The sequence below is a fragment of the Psittacula echo genome (assembly GCF_963264785.1).
Source record: "Psittacula echo genome assembly, chromosome: Z".
Classification (NCBI taxonomy): Eukaryota; Metazoa; Chordata; class Aves; order Psittaciformes; family Psittacidae; genus Psittacula; species Psittacula echo.
Window position 1 is genome coordinate 66,464,226 of NC_137742.1, and position 19,100 is coordinate 66,483,325.

Here is a 19,100-nt window from a genome sequence, read left to right on the forward strand (position 1 = left end):
TTTTCTCATTAAGCTGATTAAAATGTAGTGGAAGCTTCAGAGTTTTTAAAATTAAGCTTACCAGTTTCCTTGCAGTGACTCTTCCAACACTGTAAAATAGCCTAGGGTCCTTATTCAACACATTTTGTGCTGAGCGAGCTACCAACGTACAAAACTAAAAAAGAAGAAATCACAAAAAAACATCACCATATAAACCTAAATATGTTTGGTCAGCTACGTTACCCCTTGTTACCTTCTCAAAAATGGCACTGTTTAACTGAGTTTACTAACCCCTGGTGCAGCGAATTCCCTGTGCTTTCTACATTCTCTTGTTTGGACTTTGGAGTGGTACCTGCTGCTTAGTCTAATTAGTTTCAAAGGGAATGTCTAATCATTTCTCTAGAGTTTACTATGAGTCAAAACCTCTGACAAGAAAATATCAGGGAGACGAAATAAGTTATTGTAGACTTGAATAGCATTTTTGTTACAGTATCTTGTGGAAACAGTGCAGATGGGGAAGTCATCCCTCAATGATTTCTAGATTTTTGATATGACATTTGCATGTAATTAACCTTCTTTTGGGAGAGCAAGACTTAGAAACTTGGTTTTCGTAGGTGATTTCCTCAGTCTTCATCACATACCTGGCTCTTTCCTTGTTCCCAGCAAAACCAGCAAAATTGGAGCTGTGGGATGCTTTTTTTCTGAAACAAAAAAAGTGGAAATGCTATTTCAAGGCTATTCTTAAAGGTTTCAGTATTGTTCTGGGCTTTTTCAGTTCTCACAAGCTGCTTTATTTGACCAAAACCACATTATCCAACCAAAAAATCCAAGATCCAATTCAGCGTAAGTGTTTTGACAGAATAGCCTGTGACATTATCCAGAGACTGGAGGCTTGGGGAGATGAAGAGAAAGTTGGTCATACTGCAGAACTATGCCTCTGTTTCTCTGACTGTTGAGGTAATATTGTCACACTTGGCTCTGAAAAATGGAGTACAGCTTAGTTCTTTAATTGCTCATAGTTTTTCTTCTTATGAGGGACTTTTTACAAGCATAGTAAATACAGTAGTTAGAAAATACGGTAGCGCAGGAAAAATAGTAAACACTCTATGTAGAGATAAGTGACAATTTTCTTCAAACTCCTCTTTGAAATAACATAAGGAGAAAAAATATTTTTACATAAATTTTAGTATGTCTAGAAAGTAAGCATGCAAATACAGAACTGCAGCCATTCTGCAGCCAAAACTATTCTGTGTCAAGCAGCATTTTTTATGAAATATGAGTTAATATATCTCACAGTGTGACTACATAAAACATCTAGCGAATTGAAATAACTTCCATTTTACATTCAGAAATGTATTTTCTCTCAGATAATTTGTATTCAGTACGTGTAAACCAAGACAAACAGCACCTGGTTCCAGGTAACATCTTAAGTTTTCTGAAAATATTTGTTGTGTTCCTTCAACTCTTTCCTGGTTTATCTTTGTTTTGTCCTAAAATTATTTGGCTTTGCAAATCTTTAAAGAATGTGCATATTTCTAAAATAAAACTCCTCAGAGTTGACGGCAGGGAAGAGGTGTTGGATTATCATCCCTGCATCACCCCTTTGTCTTCACTGCCTGCAAGTGGGGATGCTGGCCACCACCACCAGCTCGGCCACCACCACCGGCTCAGCCACCAGCTCTATCCTCTGTCCCTTGCAGTCCTTCGCATAAGATCCACTGAGCAGAGCAGAGCTCCCATGTCTCTTCAGCAAATCTCCGCTCTCTCTACTGCTGGGAGAGGAAGGAAGCAGAGGGGCTGTGGGTGCATGGAAGCCAACAAGTTACCTTTCATCATGGAGTTTTGCTGATGAGAACTGGCAGGTGGGAGCAGCCTCTCCCAACCACCTAAATGGCACAGAGGACAAGGGAAATGAAGAGAGGAAAGAGTGAGTTGGCCATCTTCCTTCTCTAGGAGAGCCATCTGCTACTGTGGACTAGTACAATTAACCCTGTAACTCACCTGGCATACCGTAAAATATTTGGAGCAGATTAGACTAGAGGTTTCTCTGGGAGAATAGCCTGCATCTGATAGTGCTCAAAAGCAGGTACATGAGGGAGAACAGAAGAACATGCCTTGATAATTCTTCCTGAATGCACTCTGCATTTCCATGCATTTTCAGTTCAATGAATTCCTCTTCCATCATTCTGTTTAGTCTCTCCTTTAAACAAACACATTTTTTAGCATCGGCAATGTCCTGTGGCCCATGATTCAACTACCTGTTCCATGAAGAAGTGTCTCCTTATCTCTAAATTCTTTTCTTTTTCATAATATTAACAACATATAATAATTATTTCTAATGAGTTCTTGATTCCTTTTCTAATAATTTCTAGTAAGTTTGTGATCTGTTTTTTTTAAGTTGCTGCTGGCTAACAAGCTTATCCTTTGAGGGATACATCATAGGCCCCAGCATCTCACTTCTCTGATCACTAATGGTCAGTCTAAAGCCCATCATTGTTACGTTTTCCAGTATGCACCACTGTGGGCTGTGTTCTCCTATCCTTTCTTTCAGGACTTATAACTGCTTATGTTTGCAAGGATCGTGGCTGTTTAGTTTACCTCCAAGTCTTTGGTGGGGGTCTTCGTCAAAAGCCTTTCGGAAATGAAGGTACGCTTAAACAGCAGGGCCATATTTATCTGTGCTTCTTGATCCTGTCAGGGATTGCAGTAAGTTTTGAAACAGTTCCTCCTTTAACAGCATCTCTGTGATCCCTTTCTATCCAGATGTATTTATCCACACACTACTTACTGCAGTTGTTGCTAACTTCCCTGCAACGGGGGTACCAGTTTATAAATCCCCAGTTCTCTTATGAGACTTTATTTTTTTAAAACATTTTTGACATTTTTTTAGTCTTCCTGTTCTAAAGCAGCTGTAGATAATATGGTATAGACCAGTGGCAAAGCAGAGAATTAATCAATGAGTTTCCTTAGGCAAGATAATGTGTGATCCTGCTGATTTGTCACTGTAACTGTAAGCAAATATACTTCTCTGTGGTTTATGGCCTCAATTAGAGACATCCTTTGATGAGGAGACCAAGGGGAAAAAAAAAAAAAAAAAAAGGAAGGAAACATCTGCTCATAGCTTGGACAAGCATACTCTTTCCCGAGCAAAAACTGGATGGCCAGGCTCAAAGAATGGTGGTGAATGGAGTTAAATCCAGTTGGTGGCTGGTCAGAAGTGGTATTCCACAGGGCACAGTACTGGGGCCAGTTCTGTTTAATCTCTTTATCTGTGTGAGAGGATCCAGTGCACTCTCAGTCAGTTTGCACATGACACCATTTGGGCAGGGGTGTTGATCTGCTGGAGCATAGGAAGGCTCTGCAGAGGGATCTGGAGAGGCTGGATGATGAGCTGTGGCCAGTGGTGTGAGGTTCAACAAGGCAAAGTGCCGGGACCTGCACTTGAGCCACTACAACCCTATGCAAAAAAAAGAGTAATCCCTTTCCAACCTCCCTTGTCTCCTAGGTCAGTTCTATCTGGCTGATGGCGAGAATGTCATGGCGAGGGGATCCTGAAGGTCTTTTGTTTTGGGTGGCTGGCTTGCTTCTCTATGGTTCCCATTCAATGCTCCAGGCTTGGAGAAGAGTGACTGGAAAGCTGCTCAGTGGAAAAGGACCTGGGGGTGCTGACTGACAGAGCTGAACATAAGCCAGCGTGTGCCCAGGCAGCCAAGAATGCCAGCAGCATCCTGGCCTGTATCAGCAATAGTGTGGCCAGCAGGGCCAGGGCAGTGCTCATCCCCCTGTACTGCACTGGTGAGGCTGCACCTTGAATTCTGTGTTCAGTTCTGGGCCCCTCACTACAAGAGAGACATTGAGGTGCTGGAGTGGGTCCAGAGAAGGGCAACAGAGCTGATGAAGGGCCTGGAGCACAAATCTGACTGGGAATGGCTAAGGGAACTGGGGTGTTTAGTCTGGAGAAGAGGAGGCTCAGGGGGGACCTTATCACTCTATACAACTGAAAGGAGGTTGTAGTGAGGAGGGTGTCAGTGTCTTCTCCCAAGTACCAAGTGATAGAATGAGAAGAAGTGGCCTCAAGTTGTACCAGGGGAGGTTTAGATTGACATTAGGAGAATTTTGTCACAGAACATGTGGTTAAGCATTGGAACAGGCTGCCCAGGGAACTGGTGAAGTCACTATCCCTGAAGGTATTTGAAGAATGTGTAGACGTGTGCTTAGGGACATGGTTTAGTGGTGGACTTGGCAGTGCTAGGTTAATTGTCATACTTGATGATCTTAAAGGTCTTTTCCAACCTAAATGATTCTGTAATTCTAAGAAGGAGTTATCTCATACTAAGAAGACAAGAACATGCACGAAATCCCAGTATTTAGAAAATGAAGCATTCTTGTGACTGAAGAAACACTTGCGAATTTGGAAAATCTGAAACTCACATTTCAGTACCGGCTTTATTTACCTTAAAGTATGTATTCGTGGTAGTCTTTAATCGCCTGATCTGATACCATTGCGAGTTTTTGCTGCTTTATCCCATCTGACCTCCTCCTCGGTGTGCAAGAGCATAAAAGGAGGGCAGCATCTGACTGTGAGAAGCAAAAACCCCTCTGTTTTCCAGACTTGCCAGGTGTTTTAGTTTGAAATCTGAATGTTGGAGGGGAGGTGGTCATTTACAGTATATTTGTATTTAGTTCCTTTAAGCTTTCAGAAAACAGTACCTCAAGTGTTAACCTGTTCTGCTTTGTATATTGTGTACTGTGTATTGTAAATGTGTTCGCTTTTTTCAAATCTTCTTCCCCTGTACTTCGAGGAGACTTTTCCAAGCATAACTACCCAATTTCTTTACCATCCTGGAATGTGTGTTTTCTAGGTCTACTGATTGATATATATGTATATTATTGTCTAAGGTATTCCTGCACCTGTTTGTTACCAGTAGCATTATTGACAGGGTGTTAATTACTTGTTAATTGTCCATTGTCTTAGGGGTCCATTGACTTTTAAAAAACACTTCATTTAAGCCATTTTAAAATCACTGTTTATTTTGGTGTCTTTTTTGTCATTAAGGGATCTGTTTACTCTTTGCAATACTTCCTCCTAATACTTATTTTTAAAAGCCTTTCTTGTTCCTACTTTCTTTTTTTTTTTTTTTCTTTTTTTTTGATATCATTAGCTCATCCTGCCCTTCTGCTTCTTTCCTTTTTGCTCTGTTGATTTCTTCATTTCTCAGTGAGCTTTGTCCTAACCTCCAGTCCTTTGAGCAGGAGGTTATTTTTCCTCAGGAAATTATATTGACTGCTTCCTTTCATTTTTATTTTTCAAAGGAACTGTAGTCTGTTGCACTTTGTTTCTAATCTTTCAAGGGTTAGTCTCCTATTTTGCTGCAGAGATATTCACTGTTTGCTCCCAATATCTTCCCAGTTTTCAAAAAAAAATTCAGTGTTGTATTTTTCACATCAAATGGCTTATGTTTGTACACGTAGCCTCAAGACAATTTGTTCTGCACTTCGTAGTTAAATATTAGTTAGAACTGCAAATGCATAATTAACTAGCTTTCTAACTAAAGTACTGACTACCTTAAAACTTAGTGGGTAGTAATTTTAGTGAAAATTATGAAAATGCGTTAAAGTTAGGTTAAGTAAGGCTTAAATGAAAGCATTAATAGCTTATAGACACTGTCATAAATTTCTGCATACATATTTTCAATGATGATCCAGCAGTCATATAACTTCTGTGGCTTCTTTTTGACCTAGTTCACTTATCCTCCATGGACTTGTAGAATTCTGTGATAGATGGATTTGTCACTCAGGAGATACCTTGCAAGTTTTAAGCTCAATGGAAGTATAACAAACAAATCTGAAAGTTGGTACAGGAATTTTTATTCTCCAGTCTAGAGATTCACAGGTTCAATTCCCCTCTGGGCCTTTTTTTACTGTTGACTTCCCTTCGATATGCAGCCTAGGAGTGTTAGCTAGCTGGTACTTTGCATGGAGCACCACTTCTGTATTGTTATATGCGTGTTTTCATGCTTCTTGTATCTTTATACAGGGTTTTAAGCATGTTTGATAACCTCCTGTCTTGAAAAACATGTTTCTAGTAATAATGAAAAGTGGAAATTCCTTAGTAAAACTTGAGTGACAACTTATTTAGAAATAATTCTATAACAACATCCTTACTCAAGAAGGAAGTGGTTTCTTCATAGTTCTTCACAATGGGTAATATAAAACATTACTGTATCTGCTATGACTTTAAAAAAAGAAAAGCTGGCTCTTAGAAGTCTGGTTCCTTTGTCTAGTTGGTTTTTAGTTAATGTGTTCTTTTGGTAACTTTTTTATCATTTCATGGGTCTGTATAAAGGACTTCACGAAAAGCAGGTTAGTGGAAGAATATAGACTGTAAAGTGTTCTAAAAGATGTGGGTTTTGGTCCCAGTGGAGACTGACACTCCAGCCTACTTACTGTAGCTGGAATGTATTGATTTTCTTCTCCCCCATTTTAGCTGCACCACTGTATTAGGTATTGTGAAGCATCTCTCCCTGTGAAGAGAGGAAAAACTGTCATGAACTTTTTCATCCAAACAGTACAGCATTTCATACTAAACCTGATTGAATGGAAAAGTCTGTAAGGACTCGTAAAAACCTTGTAACTCAGCTCCCCTCTCACATTTTTTGCTGTCCAACAACTGTTCCATTAACCTTGAGAAAGTATGATAGGTGATGGTAAGAAATTGATTTTTAAATCTTTTTCCATTAAAACCACCACCACCACTAATAATCATAATTATTATTATTAATAATAATAATAATAATAATAATTACCTGAAAACTGCATTCCTGTGGCATGATCTCCTAAGGTTAGCAAGGTAGTCTTGTTCCGGTTTTCAGCAAGATGTTCAGTTACTCTTATAATTGGCTGATGAGTAGGTTTGGACCTAACTAAAATGCCAGTGTTCGATTTTGCAGTGTCCTCTGTGAAGATATGTCACCATTTACCCTGTCTTTAGAGACAATTTTCTAAAAAGGAAACTCGTGGGAAATCATTATGCTGTTTATATGTCTCCCTTGTCGGAGAGCGTTATCTTGTGATATTTTAGCACTGTTTTCCACTGCATGATGGCATCTAGGTAAGGTTAAGGCAGAACAAGTCCCTTTGCAATTTTGTGACTATATTTTACTTGCTGTAGGAGAAAAGATAGCCAACAATTAAGTATTTCAGATGTCACTGTGGGAACATGTGCAACTAATCAATTAAATCCTTAGGGAACATGATTTTGTAAAACTGATAAGGTAGAAAAATTGGGATTTTTGTAATTTGTGTTACATAATAATTGCACCTTTTTGATGAAAAAGACATTTCTGCTGATGTAAATACCAGACTTTCCCTTGTGTGTGTTGTTTTGTTTTTCTTCCTGAAACGTAGAGTAGCTCATTAAAGTGTGACAGTAACAGATAAACACCCTTTACGATTTTCTGAGAATATATGGAGTCTATACCCTTAGTTTAGCTGAAATCAATGAGTTTGAAAAATGTATTTCTGGAGTCACTTCCCAATCACTTGCCAGAGGTTGTGTTAGGTGTTTTAGTTTTGGAGGTTTTTATTTATTTTTAGGAAGGAAATACACATGCTGGTTTTGGGGTTTTTTTCTTAAGTTAGTCTACTTGGCACTCTGGGGCCCATAATTGAAACTCATTGCTATGGTCTTGATACAGTTCAGATTAATTGGAAATTAACATTACAAACAAAATATTTGTGAGACTTTATTTATTTGAAAATATCTATCTTCTAAGTTTCAGATTGCAGAGCAAACAGGTAATAGTCATATTTACAAGCCAATGACATCATAAATTATTGACAGTAGTGTAGAGACTTTACCTTCTGGTACCTTTTCTAATCAGCTATTATTTAAAGATCATAAAGTTTGCAAAATACGTATGTCACAAGTTTTCAGTTAGATGTTAAAAATCAGTTCTGTTACGGGTTGCACCACTTAAATTAAGCCGATTATGTTAACATTTATTTCTGATTTAGGAGGGTTTTTTTGAACAACTTAAATAGGAAGCTGAGCATGCTTATATTTTTCTCTGGACATCCACTTTGGGCCATCAGCAGATGTAGGAAATGCTGCTACACAGACACACCTGATCCACTAGGGCTGGGGGTTTTTTGTTGTTGTTGGTTTTCCCAACTTTTTTTATCTTTTCCTTTGGTTTCCACCATGTATATTAAGTGGATGGATTATACACTGGCCCTTTTTTATACCAAAGCAAATGAAGTTAACTGGAAGATAATTTCCCCCTTATCAGTATAATTAACTTGTAAGTCCATTTATTTTTTAATTGCTTAAAATGCATGTCACATTATATCCGCTGAAAAATCCTAATTTGTTCAGTGCAGTCATTCCTGCCTTCATAAAGTTCTGGAAATGACAGAATTCCCAGTCAACAGAGGCAACATCCAAGATAGAGTACAGTGCAAATTGCCTTTGCTTCTCTGCAAATTCTACATTTTCAAGTTTATTGATCACCAAAGCAGAGTTATTGACAGTTAACAAACTATATGGGTTAGCACACTAAACCAGATGCTACTTCCTTACATATTTTTCTGAAATACATTTGGTCAGGGCAGGGTTAGCAGCAGCGCTTGGGTTGACTTGATGCATGTCATAAAAAAAAAAAAAAAAAAAAAGAGAAACAGAACAAGATATTAATCTGGAGTGAGTGGAAGTAGAAACAAATGAGAGCTGTTGGGAGTTTTCCTTTTATACAGTCATGTATCCTTTTCTTCCCTGACAGTCACTGTTCTGTTGAGCAGCCTCAGCAGGCAGCTCAACTTTCGGAAGAAGCTGTCAGTAGGTGTAAGTATGAGGTTGCATGTAAGCATTGTATGCCCTTAAACATCTTTATATAACTTTTTGCAGTTCTTCATTGCATATAATTATTAAGAGTATGTATTTGAGCAAACAACATGCATTGTTATGCAATTCACACGCCTTCTGGGTACGCACCCACCTACACCCCTCCTTTTGCGCATAACCTGAATGCAGAACAGGATAAATTCTGCAGCAGCAGAGTGCTGACTTTTCAGAATGCAAATGAAGTGGCATTTTTTTAATGCAGCATCTTCATACAGAGGTGAACTGAAAGGCTTAACACTTGCCAACATTTCAGACCTCCCTGTTTTTTACATCCATTGAAATCTAGAACAGGAGAGTTCAAAAGCTGCCTTTTTCCTGTTTTGGGGGGGTTTTTTTCAGACTTGTTAGTGATGGCTGCAGCTGTTGAAGAACTGTAGATTCTGAATTCAGATTTGCAAATGTAACATAAAAAAAAAAAACAGTTCTCAAATATCTTTGTTTTCAAATGTGTTTCTCTGTTTAAGTCTATGCACATCTTATGTAATTTTAACACTAACTGGCTTTTCATTACACAAATAACCAAACCATTTCCTATAAAACCTACTATAAAATCTAGAGGAACTTCTAAATGTCTCTTCCAACCTAATTTTTTTTGTAATCTTGTTATTCTCTGCATCCTGTTGTGTCTCCCCAGAGATAATTATAATGTAAAAGAATATACACACTGGAATAAGTTACCTCCTGAATGTAAGCAGAGTAATGTTTCTTCCCATTGCCAGTCTTGTTTCTTCTCTAGGTTTGTTTCTTCCAACATAGGGTGCGAAAATGATCAGGATGGATGTGGATAGCTTTACTTGTACAAGTTGTTTCATTTATAAATCTAGTGAAGTTTCTTCCGTGCATACATCCTCCCTTGATGAAGGAAGGCTTTTTAAGAAAGAATTTGTGGCTTTCATTTGCATGTGAAGTTGTGTATTATCGGAATATATGGCAGTATGAAAAGTAAATAAATAAGGGCTTAATCTTTCAGGTGAGACATTGGTTGAATTTATGAAGTATTCTGTTTGCCCCATGAAAATGAAAAGATCAATGATTATTTTTGGTCTCCTTCTTTGAAACTGTCAGAGATCTACTTTTTTCTTTAAAAGTAATTGTTTCATGATAAATATGCACTTAAGAATCTCATTTATTTGCTACATATTTTTAAGTATACTTGTAATTAATTTACTGAAAATTGTAAATCATCTCATCAACGGAAAACAAAGGAGGATGGAGTCCAGTCTTCATGTCACTGCTCTGGAAGAACATGGCACGTCTAGCCAGCAGCATTTGATCAGAGCTCTGTCATTAGGAGTCACAGTGCAGATAGCAGTATGTTGTAAGCTCACCTGTCAAGCTAAGCAAAGAGTTTCTTTCTCTTGTTAGCATTTACCAAGGCATTTATTAATTAAATTGCACCAAGTGGAGACTTCAGTTTTCCACTGGTGTGGCAGACGGGAGTCTCCTGTGAGGTGAACATAAAAGCACTATGTTGTAGCTGATTTATGCTTTAAATAAACAGGATTTTATTCACAAATGAGTGTGCCAGTAACTTAGTTCCAGAATCAGACTTCTCTGCTTGAGAGGCATCTAGCTTGGCACCAGTGATGGCAGGTGAAAAACAATGTAGTAGCATGAGCTGAATGTATTTATATGTGATTCATTAAGAACTGTGGTTTTCCTACTGAAATGAAGTACTCCAAAATAGGTGTAAGAATTGAAAAGTGTTGCAAATGGGAAATGTTTTGGTAGCTTGAATAAAAGTGTGTGATAATTAAGATACTAAAAAAAATCTTGGGTTTCTATTGTGCCTTTTTTCTTTATTTTTTTACAGACAGTCATTTTAGAAAATGAAGAGCTCCCTAAAATATTTCTTGATTTCCTGAATGTTCGCCATGTACCTAGCTTGCCAAAAGCAGAAAGCTGTGGGTAAGCTCTCATTTACTGAAAAATACATGGAGGCCAAAAGGCCCATATTCACTCAGTGCTGAGGCAATTCCATTGACTTAAAATGGTCTTGCTGCCAACTCTAACATTGTAAAATAAATGGGCATAACATTCATGTTGAGAATGTTTATATATCCCCAAAAGGTGGTAAAATAAATCCAGACTGTTCAAAGACATAAGTGAGGTTTCTTGTAATACTCTTGGAAAGGAAAGGAGAGTTTAGATGAGGAAAAACATGATTTTCTCATAGATCTTGAAGTATCTACTGAAATGTACAATACTCATAAACACTCACTAAAGTCGCATAGAAAGCCTTTGCATGTGTCTAATGCTCATAGTAACTGCACAAAATAGAAGTTCATTCTATGATCCTTCTATGATCTCCCTCTGTGTGTCTGAAAATGGGATCTTTCACATTTCTGATGACATCAACCCAAATGGCCCCATTGCCCTTCCATTGGGAAGGGTTCTTGATCAGAATGGGAGAAGGGAATCTTTGTATGATCAATGTAATGACTACAGAAATACCCCAAACAGTGTAACTGGAAGCTCTGTAACCATCTGCAGCTGTAAGCTTTGTAGGGAAAGTAATTTCTTTTGCTGTGCAGGCTGACATAGTTGATAGTCCAGCAGCATCACCAGAACTTGCTCCCCAGAAAGCTACGTGGCTCTTTCCCACTTCAGGGGAAGCTCTGTGGATCTGCACTGGAGAGGAGGCAAGGTGAAAAAAATGGAGGTAATTTTGAGGCCCTCTGTACACTGGGAAGTGTCTGGCCCAGGGCAGTCTCCAGAGGGACTCAGAAGCTTACAGACTTGTACTTTCACTTGCAGTGAATAACCTCAGGCAATACCTTCAGTGGGACTGTACCCCAGTGCTTCATAGACAGAGATGTGCTTGTGAATCTATTTCAGTAAAATGGATGCTGTCATTTCCAAGTAGTGGTTTATGTAAAAAGATACAATCTCCCACATTTATTCTATCGCATGACATTATGCAACTACTGATTCCTCCCTTTGATGGTTCTTAAAAGGATTTGTTTGGGGGTTTTTTTAGTGTAGAGTTAATTTTGTTTAACCGGTTTCACTTTACTTGCAGCTCTTTTGAGGAAACAGAATCTGATGAATCAAGGTAAGCTTGATGCCTACTCTTTCTAGGACACCAAATTAATAGACTGCTTGTAATTCTTGGTGTTTACTGTATTTGTTCAGTGCAGTTGACAAAATGGCAGTAGTTTAGTATTAAAATTAGATGTGTTTATAATCATGGCTAGTTTCATCCGCTGTGGTAGATCCATCCATTTGTAGCATGAATTGAGCATCCTTATATTGAGAAATTCCTTGCAAAACCCTAATAGAGTACTGCTAGCTCTGAAATAATTTCTGGGAATGTTTTTACTCATTAAAGTATATTTTAGATAGCAAGAAGATTTGCCAGAAGGAAATAGAGGCTTGGGTTCTCCACTATGCATTTTGACAGGTCTTTGTATGTACCTGGTTGAACTACTTGGCACGTGCATGTACAGAGCAGAGGGAAGAGGGCTGGTGGGGGATGTCTGTACTGTGGCCAGGATGGGAAACAGCCCTGCGAAGGGCTACCCAAGTGCTGTGGTTGTAGGTGATCTTGCAGCCTGCATTAATTACATCAGGTACCAGGGAGGCCTCAAAGCCAGCTGCCAGCTGCCCCTCCTGGACACAGCCCCTTCACCTCAGCTTCACATTGGCAATTTTGCTGTGCAGCTGAGGAACAGTGAGCTTTGCTCCCAGGAGATGAAGACTGTGCTTTCTGGGCAGCACTGATGTGCAGAAGCACACTGGCCATGGCTACTGCATGGCTCAGCCACCTCACTTTATCAAAGCTAGTTTGTACAATATTCTGTTTGCTGTCCCTTGATACTGACATCTCTGTTCTTGACCTTTCCAGCAAACTGTCCCACCAGCCTGTACTGCTGTTCCTAAGGGATCCATATGTCTTGCCTAAAGCCAACGGTAATCAAACCTGTCATCTGTTAACAGTGCTTTACTGCTCTGACCCTGCACTGCATAAACCACATTATTATTAATACCAGCCTAGTCAGATGACACTGGTCCAAAATCTAATAACCTGCCAATAAAACGATAGTTCTTGTGTAAGAAACCATTAAAACACTAAGTGGGGTGGGTGATTTATAAAAGGGTGGAATTTTCTCCCCCAGTTCTTCTCTCAGACAAATCTACTGAGAATTCAAGTCAAAAGAAAAAGAACATTGCCTTTCTTTTCTTCTTGTTGACCCTTTGGGCTGTTTTGACTGAAGGATTTGAACTTAGAGGCACAGTCCTTTGTAAGTGCTTTTTCCCTAAACACCAGTCTATCTCCTGTGAGCATGTTTGTATTTCCATTTGGATTATTACTATTTCTTATCATTTATAACCTCTAGTGCTCTTTTGGGGGAGTGGGGAGGGAGAAGAATGTATAATTTAATTGATATATTTCACAGGACATTTGCGTTAACCTTCATCTCTTAATATGTGGTTCAAAAAAGTGTTTGAAAGAGCTTTTAATAAACCCTTTTTTCTTTTTGCCCCTTTTTTAAATAAAAAGTTCTTTGCATTATTAATTCAGAGAACCTACCCTCTGTCTTAAATGTATGCAGGAAAAACAAAAAAATCATTTTTAGTAGTGTGTTCCTTGTGGTTTTATCATTTTACTTGTTTGAACTGATACTTCTACTAAATCTTGTATTAAAAATGTAATTACACTTTCAAGGGAGAATTTTCTCCCAGAGCTGCAAATTAAGATTATTTGTTTCATATAGCTTTTTGTTTGATTTTAGAAAATACGGTTTAGAAATGAAAAGGGAGGTTCTATAGCTGCCTTGAACATCATAAAGTTTTTAAGAGTAAACTTAGGAAAGAACACTGTTTGCTTGAAGTTTCTTAGCCAGCGAAGTGTACTTCATTCACATTTTCTCAAGATGTATATAAATACCTGAAGGAAGGGTGTAAAAAGACAAAGTCAGGCTCTTTTCAGTGGTGCCCAGTGGCAAACACTCTTACTGTGAGGGTGACTGAGCCCTGGCACAGGTCACCGGAGAGGAGGTGGAGTTTCCATTCTTAGAGATCCTGAAGAGCTCTCTGGAAATGGTCCTGGGCAACTGGCTCTGGGTGTCCTTACTTGAGCAGGAGGCTGGAGCTGATCACCTCCGGAGGTCTCTTCCAGTTGCAGACATTCTGTGATTCTGTTGGTTTTTTTAGGCTATTTTTCAAAACCATAGGGACCAGGCTTATGTATTTTGAGAGGTTTAAACAGTCTCTCTGACTGCCAATGTCCACTCTAGCTAGTGGTGTGGCCCAATGGTATTGATCCTGTAGAGTCTCACTAAACTTGTAGTTCTAGAATGAAACAGTGTAGAGATCTCGTGTGACGAAGGTCCACATCAGAAGACACATTAAAAGGTCGTTTAGTTTTTAGTCATTTAGACTTGACTTACGACTGGTCTGGTCACCTGGACTGAATGCAGATCTGAGGCTGGAGCACACATCAGAAAATCAATACACCAAAGCACAGGCTGGTCATGGTGAGATTGTCACTTTACAAGATCACTCCTGACCCAAGTGACAACACAGTGCAGAAGCACTTGCAGAAATACCTCTGTCTAAAAGTTGGTCCAGATGCTACCTATACTGGTATTTAGAGTGGATCACAATTGCATGTTTTAATCTTACTGTCTAATGCTCCTCTTAATTGCAAACTTGGATTCCTCGAGAGCAATGTGTAAATTATGAACATAATTTCATTCCATATCATTCATGAGACAGAAAATAGATTTCATAGTCAGTTGCTCTGAAAATGAAGACAGCACTTCAGTCAACATGTAAGGTTTTGCTGTAAGACTTCCATTCAGAATTTTGCAGTTCTGTGATGGTCTTCCTTCCCTAATATATGACTAAGGCTGAGCTTCCTTTTCTTGAAATCATTAGGAACTTCATAATGAATTTTGTAACTACTCCTTTAAGTAGTGCGTTACTTGGGTTATGATAAAAGCCTCTTCTAGTGCATGCCATGTTTAAATATTAAGTAGGCTTCATTAATGACATCCGAAACAAAAGACTTCTACAGCTTTTGCCAAGTAATTTTCTGGCCTTTACACACAGTATTTAGATTTCATGTGGCACATGAATATTCTTTGTATTTGAAGACCCTAAACCATCAAATTCATTTGCAAGTTACTCTTTAACTTGAATTAAAACACAGATTAGAATGTGAGTTGTAGTTTAAAAAGGGAAGAAAATCAAATCTTAAGTCTAGAGGCCCTACTAGTTAAGTCTAGTTGGAAAGAAACAAAGTTTTTATAGCTTTTACACACTGCCTTTAATTCTTCTTTCATTTTCAGTTTGCAGCACAGAGAAAATATAGATGAGCTTTCTAAAATTGTCCCTCTCAGATCAGTTCTTACTTTAATAAACTCTAATTCATTTGTAAAAAAACAGCCAAGGTTGTTCAGATTGTGACCAAAAGCATCCAAACGAATAATTGTTCATTTTGTGTACTCTTTGAAGGTGATCTGTGAGAGTTGTTTGGCTCAGAAGTGGAGTTACTCCTCCCTGGATACAGGAAGGCCTGTGTTGACATGTGTTGACATCTTCCCATAAAAAAGGAGATTGTGTATTTGTGGGGGCATTTTTTTAATGAAATAAACAGTTCTTTCTGCAAGATAATACTTGGGGTACCACTTTTTCCCCCCTTCATTGCACTGTTACTTGTCTTCATAAACTATCATCTTCCTATTATTCTAGTGACTGAACTTAAGCATTTTTGAGTTGCAAGGCAGCTTTGCAAAAATAAGACTCAGAGTTACAACCCTCATTGATTTTTCACACTTGCTTTTTCATGATGTTTCTGAGTGCATGAGCACATCACCTTTTGTGTAAGGTGGCCACTCCATTTTTAGGGGTGGGGAAAAAAACCCAACATGTACTATTTTGAAGAAAAATTAATTAAAAATCTAAAATGCTGTGAATTGAAAATGATGCCTCAGAAGCTAAAAAATGGAATCTCAGATTTATTGTCACTTGTTCAAAAACTGCTCTGATGACTCTTTAAGCTGTGTCAGTATCACAGATTTGCAAGACTGTGCTTCAGTGTATTTATACAACAACTGAAATTAATATACTTGAATTTTTTAAGCAGCTAAGCCTCACAGTAAATTTGATAAAGTTGTATAATTTTTTAAATCAATACTCATTTTCCTATATATTCTGTATGTTACAGAAGAACCAGTAAAAACTGGTTTCTGGAACTGCAGCATTTAATTTAGAAGGAAAGCATCAGATTGCCCTTACAAGTGTATTTTTAATAACATTAACAACAACAATAACATAGGGTTATTCTGCCAGGGTGGCTGGGGATAGCTGAGCTTGCAGGACTTGAGGAATCATTACTGGATTCAAAGTATTAACAAGTAATTTATAATTATGACTTACTATGAGACGCTGGGAGAATTATTCATGTATTGTTCACAGTGGATGTTGCAGCTTGTTAAAACTTCCTAAAATATGTTTGTAACATTTTTAATATACTGGAATCACCTTATAAACACCAATGAGATAACACTTAGCTAGTAAGGACTTTTTTTTTTCCTTACCAAGTCCAAATCTGCTTTTTGCCCAGTATTTTTACCTTCAGAAATATTTTAATGAAAGAATAAGGGGCAACATCCCACCCACATTCAGTGACCTAATTTACTAAGTTTCTAATGATTTTCATAAAAGTTACATCTCCCCATTTTGAATAGCCTGTAGGCTGACAGGTGAAGGAAAGATCTGATTAGTGCGGAAAGTTCTGTATCATAACAGGTTGCCCAAAGAAGTGGTAAATCTGGTAAAAAAGACATCCCTGGCAGTGTTTAAAGCCAAGCTGGACAGAGCCTTGGGTGACATGGTCTGGTGTGAGGTGTCCCTGCCCATGGCAGGAGCGTTGGAACTAGATGATCTTAAGGTCTTTTCCAACTGTACCCAGTCTGTGATTCTATGGTTCTATAAACAGTCTGTTCTTCTAGGCCAATCCATTTCCTAGTGCAGCAGCAATTTTAAGATCATAAGAGGTGATCAGAAAATCTTACTTTTAATGCCCACTGATTTAAGTGAATCCTCCATTAAAAACGCAGGAGTTGGTGTGTTTGAAAAATAGTTTCACTTCAGTAACGTCATTCTTACATTCCCCTGCGTGGAACTATTACTGTGTTCTATCGGGTAATTCTTTCATGCTAAATTTAACATGAAAATTCAGTGCCAGTTGCCTCTACATTTGTGGTAAGAACATAGTGGGGTTTTTTTAACTTCAGATATTAATAGGATGACTTTTTGTAACACATGATGTTTTATGTTGATTAGACAGGCTGAAATTTTCCTACCTCATATAATCATCTCTGACTGTACAGGCATCCTCAAGTCTTCTCAGTCTAAACATTTCTGTAAACCACAATGGAAAAACAGCTTTGAAGTATTCCCAGTAGCGATCTTGGAATTTCTTCAAGTATATTGAGATTTTGTTAGAAATTGAATTGCCAGTGTAATCCATCTTCCTTGTGAGAAAAGATTCAGATAAAGAGCTGGAGCCTAGGAGCATTAGGTATTAGAACATCCCTTTAAATCAATAAGCTACAAATCTGGCAGCGCATTCATGCAATGCCCAGTGCTACACTAAAGTGGCTTTAATGCTGAAACAGCATTACTAATGGCACATCCCCAGCACGGATAAACAGTGGAGTGATGCAGTAACCTACATTATATGAAGCCTTACCTAGTTAAGTCTCACAAAAACATTTATATCGTGCTGCCATAGGTAAGAAAGCAAAGTTCTTTCTTTTTTCTTTTCAGATGACTTTCCAAACGTAGTTATAGAAGGCATTCTACATGGAATATTTTATCCTCATTTACTGCCCAGGTAGAAGTAATGTGTGGCTAGAAGAAGCTGAAGCAAGTCTCCGAGTCATGTGTAATGGAATTAACAGGAATAAGTATCTGAAATGTGAAAATTATGCTTAGAAGGGAAAGGCACAACCTCAGTTTAGGCTCAAGCATTCGATCTTTTTAAATAAAATCAGTGTCACTACAATTGCTGCTTTAAAAAAGCAAAAAAAAGATATGGAAGCAACAGTATTGAAATTATTTATACCTTTATATGTTGACATGCTCTATTTAACACTAAAACCTGAAAGTCTTACACTGAATTACACTAACTTTGAAAAGAATTGAAAGCTTTACTAATTATTTCTGTATTTTCTATCATAAGTTACACTAAGCATTTTTACAACAGGATTTTTCCCAGCATATTACCCATTGCTGCCGCTGGATAGATTAAAAGTGCTGGCACTTAAGAGACTGTGTGAGAAATTGCACCAAAAAAAAAAAAAAAATTAAGAAGAGACATAAAGCAACTTTCAGTATTTAGTTAATTTCTCTTAAATTATTTTGAATCTGCTTCTTAGCATCAGGTTGGAAAAGAGCCAGTGCAGCTGTATGGAGAGTTCCTATTGGAAAACATTGCTTCCATGTTTCGAAATACATAGCTCGCTCTCAGGAAATTTTGTAGATTTCAGCTGAAACGACTTCATGTACCAGGGGATTTTCCATGGCATTTACGCATCTCCATTCAGTTACCACATCTAATCTGTGTGTGTTTACTCTTCACATCAACTTGCAGACTGTAATCCGTATCTTAACATTTTGTAAGTCACAGAGCACACAGCTCTGTGGTAAGCTAAAGCAAGAATATGATTAAGTAGTAAATTAATAAAACTAAAAACGATAGATGTATTATTATATATATATATATTTGTTCAGATTTAACTGGAAATTTGTATGTGTGCTACTGGACTTTACAAAATAAAGTACTAGAAGATGAATGTACTGCTTTAGTGTGTTTTCTTTGCATTTCTATTCAGACATTTCTCTGAGCTTGTGTCTCAGAGATGCTCTCACAGATACCTCCACATGAAGCACAAGAAAATGCCTGGTTGTCTGCTCACTTAAGACCCTCAGCAGCATGCTATGTGAGCATAATAGGCTTATAAAAGTGCATGTTTTGGGGAAAAAAAAAAATCAGCATAATTTAAGAGCCAGTAAGTCACTGGGCTCAGAGAAAGGAAGTGTTGCAGAAAAGCCATCCTGGCAAAGCTGGGCAGGAACAGCAGTCTGGTCCTGGCAACACATGGGTTTTGAAACTGGCTGGGGTGATGAAAAGGTGGGCCTGTGACAGCAGCACTTGTTCAGTCAGCAGAACCCTCTACATTGTCTGCAGGATCAGCTGCCAGAA

At 38.2% G+C, this 19,100-nt stretch overlaps 1 protein-coding gene across 1 annotated transcript in view; it reads left to right on the forward strand.

Annotated features, from left to right (window-relative positions):
- Positions 1 to 18,493, forward strand: part of SNX24 (sorting nexin 24) — a gene marked incomplete at its 5' end in the record, with an annotated part of 94,039 nt that extends 75,546 nt beyond the window's left edge. Inside the window, 4 exons of the mRNA XM_080637833.1 lie at positions 10,695 to 10,789; positions 11,904 to 11,936; positions 12,729 to 12,793; positions 17,663 to 18,493. Of these exons, the coding sequence (XP_080493959.1) occupies positions 10,695 to 10,789; positions 11,904 to 11,936; positions 12,729 to 12,793; positions 17,663 to 17,733 (264 nt within the window). The 3' untranslated portion in view covers positions 17,734 to 18,493. The remainder of the gene's footprint in view (positions 1 to 10,694; positions 10,790 to 11,903; positions 11,937 to 12,728; positions 12,794 to 17,662) is intronic.
- Between the last annotated feature and the right edge of the window lie 607 nt (positions 18,494 to 19,100).